The following is a 10,616-nucleotide window of genomic DNA, read 5'->3' as shown; positions in this document are numbered from 1 at the left end:
TGTGTGTGTGTGTGTGTGTGTATCTATGTCTGAGTTTTTACATTTCTATCTGTAGGACAACCAGCAAGGGATGGGCAATATATCCATATCATAGTAATATTTCAATGAGGCTAGATATCATCTTACATTTTGGATATCGTAATATCGCAATATGACATATGTGTATCTCCTGGTTGTAAAGGCTGCATTACAGTAAAGTGATGCCATTTTCTGAACTTACCAGACTGTTCTAGCTGTTCTGTTATTTGCCTTTACCCACGTAGTCATTATATCCACGTTACTGATGAATATTTATCTAAAATCTCATTATGTAAATATTTTGTGGAAGCACCAATTGCCAACACTACAATATCGCCCTAATATCGTATTTGGTCAAAATGATCGTTATATTTGATTTTCTCCATACCACGCAACTCTACAAGCTAGACTGATGGAGTAAAGACATTTTGGTTAGTCCTGGTCTATATCCACAATCTTTCACCTCCGGGATTGTTCCGGATATTCCGCCGGATGTTAATCTTTGCGGCTGATATCCATTGCCTTCCGCTTTTGTTTGTGTTTAAACTCCAATGGATTTCTGAGGACTGTGGTTAACCCCTGTGTTGTCTTCCCGTCAACTTTGTGTTTTTCTGATTCAACATTTTGACATTTTAGTCACTTTGATACAAGTTTTTTTGTCTCTTTTTCCGATGTTTTTATCTTTTTTTCTGCGCCTTTTGACAGTTTTGAGGAATTTTCCCTGCATTTTTGATGCTTTTTCTGACGTTTTTGTCCCTTTTTTTCAACATTCTTTTATCTTCTTTTTTCTTCAAATGCTATGAAATTAAATAACATTCCCAAATTCAATGAAAGTAGTGAACTGATCATTTACTTTACTTGTGAGAAGAGCGTTGTAGAGAACCATCCATGTTGCTTTCTGTTGTTGAAAATGTGGTCAAAACCCCAAATTTGTGATCCAGAAACTTTTTGAAAATGGGTCAAATTTGACCCGAGGACAACAGGAGGGTTAACTGGTCCTCAGATATCTGCAGGGTAAATCCAGACAGCTAGCTAGACTATCTGTCCAATCTGAGTTTTCTGTTGCACGACTAAATAACTTTTGAACGTACTGTAGACATGTTCCACCAAAACAAGTTCCTTCCCGAGGCTATTTGACAGAGGCACCGAGGCTCTGTCTGGCGCTTAGCGCCGCCCGAGAAAACTGTGATTGGTTTAAAGAAATGCCAATAAACCAGAGCAGGTTTTTCTCCCATCCTAAAATGCTGTGTGGAGTAGCAAGACCCTCCTCCGCGGTGCTGTGGAGGAAAGTCTGGCAATGTGAAATTAGGTTAGTCCTAACTCAAAAAGGATTTTGAGTGAATAATAGCGACTGTGTGAAAGCGTGTGTGTGTGTGTGTGCTACTCACATGCCAGGCTTGGCCCCTGCAATCATCACCATGCGCAGAGCAATGCGTTTGTGCAGGTTCCACTTCTCTATCGAGGCTGCCAGGCAGATGACTCCCATCAGCAGAAGAGTGGTGTCTTTGCAGTACTCTGCTGCCACCTTATCACACACAAACAGGCACATTTCAAAATAAAAGCTTATTGAATTTTAACACACGTGTGAACACAATGTACAGTTCCAAACTTACAGAAGTGTACTTCAACCACTAAAATCTACACGGAGGTACAGGTGATGGAAACCAAAACGCAAAAAAACAAAACAGGAATGGAAGTCAAAAGAAAAAAAAGGGGGTAAAAAAACGTACGTAACTGAAAGTATGTTTCAAAAAATCATTTAACCCTTGTGTTGTCTTCCCATCATAATTGAAAATCAACTCTTTTGTTGACGCTTTTTATCAATGTTTTTAACTTTTTCTTAACGTTTAACGTTTTTTTTGTCTTTTTTTATACACTTTTGACGCTTTTTTCAATGTTGACAATTTCAACACTACGTAACACTAACTTATTGAGCTCAGCTTTACAGTTATTTTTGAAATTTATGGTCAATTAACCTCATTTGTAGGAAATTATACATAATGTTTGAGTTAGGAAAGCAGAACTTAGAAATTATTTAGACTAAAATTAAAGGAAAGGATGTTGATGGATAATCACCGACTGGAATATGTCAACTTTTACTCAATACTATTTCAAAGCCACTTCAAATTTCTTTTTCAAATGCTATAAAATACACCCCAAAATTAATGAAAGTAGAGATCTGTACTTGCCAAAGAGCAATGTGTCAATCAATCATGTTATTTTGGGTAGTTAAAAAGAACACTGATATAGGAAAACGGGTCAATTTGGCCCGAGGACAATATGAAGGAGAACAAATTATTGCCTAACCGATTCAATTCAAGGGAATTTAATCATTTCACATTAGGCACATTATGAGGTCTGCTAACCTCTGCTGGCTCCATTCCTTAGAGAAACAAATTAAACAGTCCCCAAACCTTCTCAATAAAGTCTTGCTTCTCTCTTTCTCCTTCTTCTCTTTCTATGTTTTTTTTTCCAGAGCAAAAGTTATTAACATTTGTGGAACCCAATATGTGACACTTTACACGACACGCTGGTCTTTTTCCAATTGCAATTGATTACTATAGGGTACAACAGACACATATCTATCATTACTTGTTCACTTTTGGTGTACTTGTAATCTTGAGGGTACAATCCTCAAATAAAAAATACAAAAAAATAGCTGGGTTCATCAAAAGATCTTTTGAGATAGTTGTTTCTATTTCTTTTCTTTTTTTTATTTCCTCCCAAAAAGAAACAACTTTTACAGTTTGGTTGATGGGCACAAGAAGAAGAGAAAATCTAGGGAAATAAACAGTATGAGACCTGGGGAGACATGAAGGAGCGTTTGAGGCCTGTTGCTTTTCCCTCCTTTACCCACTTCCCCAATTCCCCCTCCTTGGTTTGGATCAACACTTACAGTTTGCCATTTGTTCTTTTTAATCTGCTCTACTTCACACCCGCAGGGTTCACAGCCTCACAGTGTTACATAAGACTACGTCTCCTCACCTCTCACCTAAAACCTGCTGCACTTTCTCCTGTTTTTTACGCATGGCTCCATCGCACTCCATCGCTCATTGTCACTTCCATGCATCCAAAGGTTAGGGAAGACACTACATGGGATGCTTTTAACTCTCCTTTTCCCTTCTTCAGAAAAAATAATAAAAATAAAATGGTAAAATCAACTGAACAAGCAACTTTCTAGACTTCCCTGATGAATAGCCTTAGACTTTCCCAATAATTCTATATTTGAAATTCAAAAAGGAGGACTCTTTCTAGGACAAATTGTTGCTTGCTACTGACTGGATAAAAGAATTAGTCAAGGAACATTTTAAAATATGTTAATGCTTACTGAAGACTAGTGTAAGCGGTAGAGGTAAGATAAAGTTCTAGGGATGTAACAGTACATTGAACTGGATAGATATATGGATTCAATAATCAACCATCCAACATCAGCCATGCAGAGTCAAAGATATTGGTAGATATCACCTTTAAGATGGAGATTGATTTTAAAATTCCCACTTTATATTTATTCTTTTTATTAAAAAGTTTAAGAAGCACAAGCAATTATTTACATAGCAAATACATATACAGTATAATAAATAGCGTGTCAGATAAAACCTTCTAAAACTCCTGATCTGCTACCTTTGGTCACATGCTACGCACTTGCCCGACATGTTATTTTTATTAAAGAGAAAAAAAACATTTTTTATTTAAAGGTTTCACTTTGTGAGATGATATAATGTAACGCATCGCCGGACTGACTTTGTAACACAAGCAAATTTATGGTTGTCTGAAGCATCAATATAATATTGTATTGTGATAATGTGCATACATACGGACTGGTTACCTGTCCTACTTACAGTTCTTTAGCTCCACCAGTGTCAGTGATCCTCTATTAGGAGCCTTGTGAGTCGGTTCTAATCAGTCAATACTTTGTTACTGTACGTAAGTGGAATTTTCTATTTGTAAAAATGTTCTATTTGTACATTTCTTTCTGTACGTTCCTTCGTTATTTGTATTTTGGACAACTTTGACTTTCACTCCACTACAATCCCCCCCAAAAAGGCATACTTTTAATCTGATACATTTCCCCTCAGCATCTTTGTTAATTGTTACAAAAAAATGTAATCTGATGAAATTTGTTAAGACGGCTAAAAAGTAGGTTTGGCGAATCATTGGTCTTAGATTGCAGGTTAATGCGCACTCCATTCCAGTTGGTGATGTAATGCCTACATGTCAAGGTAATTCAGTGTTACTGTTTGTTATCATAAGCCTGTTCATTTAGATTAACAGCCAACAAGCAGTAGTCATAGTAACAGGGTGATTTCCAATAAATGTTGACATTACCATTAATTAGAGCTTGGCAAAATATCAATATTTTATCAAGTTATGAGACTAGATATCGGCTTAGATTTTGGATATCATAATATCGTAATATGGCATATTGTGGTGTGTGGTCCTTTCCTGGTTTTAACGGCTGCATTACAGGAAAGTTAAGTCATTTTTTTTCAGTATTCTTTTATTTGTCTTTACCCACTTAGTCATTATATCCACATTACTGATAATCATTTATCAAAAATCTCATAAATTATATGTAAATATTTTATGAAAGCACCTATAGTCAACACTATAATAACATTGCATAATAGATATCGAGGTATTTAGTCAAAAATATCATGTAACATATGTTTGATTTTCTCCACATCGCCCAGCCCTACCATTAATGTTTCTTTGGTTTGAAGAGAAACTTAAGAGACTTGGTTGTTGAGAAGGTGACGTGTGGAAATCTTTAACCAGATTAAATATGGGCCTAAGTTTGTACTGATGCTGTTCCACTTAACACTGTAGGATGAGTGGTAGCAGATTGAATTACCAGCATTAAATCAGCCAATTTGATCAAGTGTTAATCATTCACATCAAGAACGATAGTTGCACGTGTAGTAATGTGCATTCTGCCAGGACTCACTCGTGGTTTCATTAAGGAAAGTGTGGGGGGGGGGGAGACTGGGAGTACAATAATAAACTAATAATGTTGCATAAAGCTCGCTGCTGGCTTATTCACAGAACACCAACACAAGAGGCTTACAGCAGTGTTAACAGGCAGCTTTGTCACTGTGTGTCAATGTGTTTTGGTCAAATAAAGCGTACAGTTCCCTTTTTATGTAACGGCTAATAAAAAAAAAAAAAGGATAAGAACAGCTGTCATCAATCAGTCCAACCAATCAGGACGCAGAATCGGCGCTGGGTGAAGGGTTTGAATGCATGTGCAAAGACACACTGAGACACATCAACTGGATAATGATGATGAATACCAAGTTAATGGGTTTCCCCCCTCCATAGAGTCATGGCTGAAAAAACCTTAATGGAAACTTTTATGCATGTTCACATGCAGGTGGGTCTGAGTTCTTGAAATATACTTGGTTCAACGCACAGAAAGGCCTTTCACTCATTTCCTTCCTGATCTGTACATTTGCATATACAGCAATCAGCTTACTTATACTACCAGCACAGTAACACGTTGTAACAACCGGATATCGCAACATCGCTGGTTCCTTGTTAAGCCCTGCATGGTTTAGCCCTAATACTCTCACTTTTCCCTCTTTAGTGTGACAAAGGTTGACACACTGGTAGGCCCTGTTCATACCTGGCATTAACGTTCATTCTGAGTGATCCCATGCCAAGCGGTACAAGCACAGCTGTGAATGTACCAAAGACGCGCTGAGATCCCCATTCTGAGGTGGTCTAGGCAGCACATGGCCACATTCCTTTAGCAGTGTCTGCGACACCTGTACTTTTAAAAAAAACTTTGGAGATATTTTACAAGGCGTCTTCTACATCTTGGGTGATTTGGCTCGCCCTGAACACGCCAAGAACTGAATTCTGTCTTTTTTGTTTTTATATTTTCAGTAGCGTGGCATGACATTTCCACAAGGTGGAGCTATGGCCCTATAAAGTAGGTAGCTCTGTGTATTTATGCCATTTAAAAAAACTTGAACATCAGTAATTTATAAGTATTTCTCATGTCATAGAAAGCACTGACAAATCACTGCTAATCTTGTGTGTTGGTTTTTATTATCATATTGTCGGTGATGTGTTGATGCTTTATATTCCGGTGGTCATAACAGATCTGGAAATCGGCATGAGCCGGTATGACATTCTGACGGTATGATAACCATCAGCAAAAATATCACATTTTCATGGTATTACAGTACTGCAATTACAGCTTTAAAATGCATTCTTTTAATTTTAAATGTCTGGGTAAAAAACAACATTTTCACTCTGGCAGCACACAGGCAGGGGAGACAGATTAATTAATTGCAGTTTTTCTATTTGACCACTCATCAAAAACAGCTCAAATCTTAGAAATGGACGGAAAATGTTAGTGGTTTTTAAACCTTGACTTTTTTTAAACCGTGGTATACCTTGAAACCGGTAACCAGCCCGTGCCTAATCCCCGGGAACCACCAGTAGTCAATAACCATATAATTTTAAGTTCATAAAATGTACTACTACAGACATTCCTGTAATCTTACATTGCTAGCCAAAGTGGTCACTTAAGACGTGTGTGGAGACGCATTGAAATGCCTGGTGTGAACGGATGTACTTAGTGTCCACTTGAGATTGGATCACCAAAGACGCATGGTAATGCCAGGTCTAACAGTGCCTAACAGTGTCTTTGTTTCCTCTTAATACATTTATTCTTCTCAAACCCAAAGATTTACATCCCTCACAGAAAAACTGAGATGTTGTGACATCCTTGTGGGTATCCTCAGTTTAAGTACATAAGTACCCATGTATGATATCCATCAATGCAATGTGTCTGTCGGCATACATTTTCACATCCAGTATGCTAGCACTGCCAACGTGTATGGACCGGAATTTGACACTTATTTCGGGTAAAAATTATAAGATAAATGTATGATAAGATAATAAGATAATGTAAGATAATGTAAAGTCTGTGCACACCTTGAGTGTTTAGTTAAAGTTAGCACTTTAACTACTAAGCTTCCTGTCACTTACCTCTTTTGTCCTCAGTAACTCAAAGGGAGTTTGAGAAATAATCAGAATCAGAAATTCTTTATTCATCCCCTGAGAAATGTTTGCACTAAAACTCCTAACAGACCGACAGATAACGATACACAGAGACTCACCTCACTGGACTTAAGTACCCCAAAGAGCGGATAGAGGAAGGCGGGTACCAGAGCAGCAGCACCCAAGGGAACAGCCTCAGACACCCAGTAGATTGCTGTCACTATCAGCACGTATGCACAGCATGCCTCCTGGAAGGGGGAAACACAAAGGGAAGGACATTAAGTCATTAGGTATTCATTCAGTAGAGTATGCGCCCCATGTAGTCTGAGTCCTTGACAGTGGCCCAGGTTCAATACCGACCCGTGGCCCTTTTCTGCATGTCCTCCCCTTTCATGTCTTCAGCTGTCCTATAAATAAAGGCCATACAAAGCCAAAAAATAACCTTGAAAACAAAAAAATAAATTAAAAAACTGGAAACGGCAAGCCTGGCTCTTTCCAAAAGTAAAAGAAAATCTGCCCATTAATTGACATTTTACAGTTTATTTGTTAATTTGTACAAAACAACAAGTTGTGGTTTTATGTGTGGTTAAAAGCAGGTTAACTTTGGACAGAGCCAGGCTAGCTGTTCACCCCTGATTCCACTCTTTATGCTAAGCTAAAGATCTCATGGCTGTAGCTTTATATTTAACGGACAGATATGAGAGTGGTAGCAAATTCCAACTGGGCTGCACACACACACACACTGTCCCCTCTGTCTCACACACACACACACACACACACACACAAACTGATGTTGAATTAATCTGGTAATCGCTATACAATATCTCACGGCAGTTTGTTAAATGACCACGTTATTTTGACTATTGATTCGTCAACAAGGACACGCTTGAAACATACCAGCCTTACATACTGCTCTGTCCCAACACCAGCGGGCTTAGTGACAGGCTCTCCAACCTTAAAAACTCATGAGATCTGTTGAGACCTTGTGAAAATGACACCCGCAGACTATTTTAAACCCCAAATTCAAGAATGTCTCTTTACAGTTGACACGCAAGTTGCAGAAAAATATTAGTCAAAAAATAAAGCCAAAGCACCAGGGCCTGAAATTAACACCAGACCACCCCCAAATGTGGGTACATTTTTCAATTGGTGGGTAACACTGTCAACCTACCTGCCACATTGGCAGGTAGCCAATGAGAATTGTGTAATGAGACACGTAGCTATCGGTAAGCAGGGAACGCAGTTGCTTACGGGCCCGGACCAATCAGAGGCCCGCATCACTGGAAGACATTGATTGACAGCACGGGGCCCCCATCACATTTTCATTACTCGCGACAATCCCGGCAGTCCCACACTGACCAACTGACCAATCGGGAGTGAGAACGGGTCAAATTAATTTTCTTGTTTCTGATATGAAGACGTGTGTGACGTGAACATCTCACATTTACCAACAAAACAAAACGTTTTTTTCACTGGCTGAAAGTTGTTCCTGTTTCAATCCTGTTGGCTCCCTGCCGCGGGTGGGGGCTGCTGCTCCGTTTCCCCTGCAACTGGAGCACGCACACACACATACACACATTCTCACACGGTGGATGCAAGAAAAACCGCAGATGAGATGTACAGGATGACCTAAATTGAGGACAGCTACATTAATGTAGGTGCAATAATAAGTTAAAGTCCAATAAGTCCAATCATCAAATCTTATGAATGTGTGTCCCAGCCCAGGATAGGAAATCATGCCTTTATAATGGATTATCAAGGCGGCCCCCCCTACTACAGCACGTGATGACGGCGCAATGTCTGCAAGTAGGCTACCATGAATAAGATAGGATAGGATCATAGAGACGCAGTAATTACTGTTTTTCACCTTTATGAGGCAACAGGTAAGCTGTGGCAAATGGTCAAAAAAGTTGACTTCAGGCCCTGCAAGGCACTGTCACTGCACACATTCACAGCCACCTTGTTCTCTATGGTAAAACACTGCTACAACACACACAAGTTCACCATAATCTACAAAGGAAATGACATGTCCCTCGTCTGCAGGTATTCCACGCAAAGTTCGAAGTGCGCCCCCGTTTAGAAGAAGTCTAAATATGACAGATCTATGGATTTGGGTGAAGAATGGATTAAGGAGTCATTTCTTTTCAAAACTAATGGCTGGGATAGATTCAGCACCCCTAAAAAACTATAGTTAGACATCTCAAAAGCTAATATTGGTAAAAAAAAAAAAGAAAATTCACTATTTTTACCCAGGCCCTCTGGGCACCCCAATTTTGATTGGCGTTTCCCCAAGTATTTGGCCGTGGTTAAATTGGGAGGTGTTACTAGACACCAATAGGAACACATGGTAAAAAAACAAATGCCCAACTTTACCTAAGTACTTAGAAATATATTATGTGGCAACGAGATAAGATTTTGGTATCGGAGGCTGACTGCATTGGCCGAAATGCAATCTCAGAACCCATCGGAAATCATCTGACATGATGATTTTGCTTTTTATGTATAGTGAATAGTGACGTCTCTGTACTCCATTCTTACATCTCAAGTTGCTAAATTGGATTGTTACATTGACTGCTACTCAGAAGAGGAAGTTGTGGTCCAGATATCCACCGGTTACACCAGAACAGCTGGATCGTGGTCAGACTGATAGCCGATGGGTTCTGGGATTGGCTGTGGCATGGTACTGGTGTGGCTTTCATGGCCCAGATTATCACTCTAATGAGACAACATAACAGATTTAACTTGGCAAGGGGGAAAGAGCCATTTCCAGGCATTAGGCACAGCTATTGGATTAGGCTGAGAAAAGAACAACGTGTTTGAGTTCGTAATCAAAGTAAATCTCGCCAAAGAAAACAATTTAAATCCCCCAAAGAACACATACAAACTTCACAAAGAGAAACCCTGTGGTAAAAAAATACATTTAAAACAAAAGACAAACGGTATTTCTGTTGTTTAAATCAGCATGTCGGTCTCTAGCACATCTAAACATTGAGGAAACATGAGGAAAACTGATAAAACAGGATTAAACCAAAAATAAGTGTTTGACTGTTGATCGGTCATTCCCACTGAGTAGATTGGAGCGAGGAAAAGAGAGGTGACATAAGAACAAATGGACTGATAAAAAGACATTGATGAATAAATAAACTCAGAGAGTGAGGGAGATACACACCAGAGGTATCTGATACAGCAGTCGGCGATCATTGACTATTGGTTTATCTAAAGATAGTTGCCGCCACACAAGGACTTCATTCAGACCCTCAGACATCTGTCTGTGCTTTTCTTTGTTCAAGGTAAAGACAAAGTGCTGAGTAAGCAGAGAGGCAGGGATGATAAGTCGCTGACATAACCTCTGTGATAACCAGACTTTATTCTGAGAAATGTCAATGAGAAAAAGTCAATACGGATGATCAAACCTAAAATTGTTTTGTTGTCTTGTATTTGAAAAAAAGGTGTCAGCTTCTTCTAAAGGTCTACTTGCAAAGCAGTGCTCTTCACCATGTGTTGTAATACGTTGTACCTTATTTTAAGAAAAACAAGTCAAGTCATCCTACCTGGAGATTACTTTCAGATTAATTGACATTTTTAAG

The 10,616-nt window shown here is 39.0% G+C and overlaps 1 protein-coding gene across 3 annotated transcripts in view; it reads right to left on the bottom strand.

Moving 5' to 3' along the window:
- slc13a4 (solute carrier family 13 member 4) overlaps positions 1 to 10,616 on the bottom strand; it is a 32,195-nt gene that overhangs the window by 17,101 nt on the left and 4,478 nt on the right. For all 3 annotated transcript variants that reach the window (XM_032505743.1, XM_032505745.1, XM_032505744.1), the window contains exons 2-3: positions 7,149 to 7,277; positions 1,407 to 1,543 (exon numbers count right to left, since the gene is read on the bottom strand). In XM_032505743.1, the coding sequence (XP_032361634.1) occupies positions 1,407 to 1,543; positions 7,149 to 7,277 (266 nt within the window). The remainder of the gene's footprint in view (positions 1 to 1,406; positions 1,544 to 7,148; positions 7,278 to 10,616) is intronic.

The sequence above is a fragment of the Etheostoma spectabile genome, chromosome 23 (assembly GCF_008692095.1).
Source record: "Etheostoma spectabile isolate EspeVRDwgs_2016 chromosome 23, UIUC_Espe_1.0, whole genome shotgun sequence".
Taxonomy (NCBI): domain Eukaryota; kingdom Metazoa; phylum Chordata; class Actinopteri; order Perciformes; family Percidae; genus Etheostoma; species Etheostoma spectabile.
This window is presented reverse-complemented; position numbering and strand designations above follow the sequence as displayed.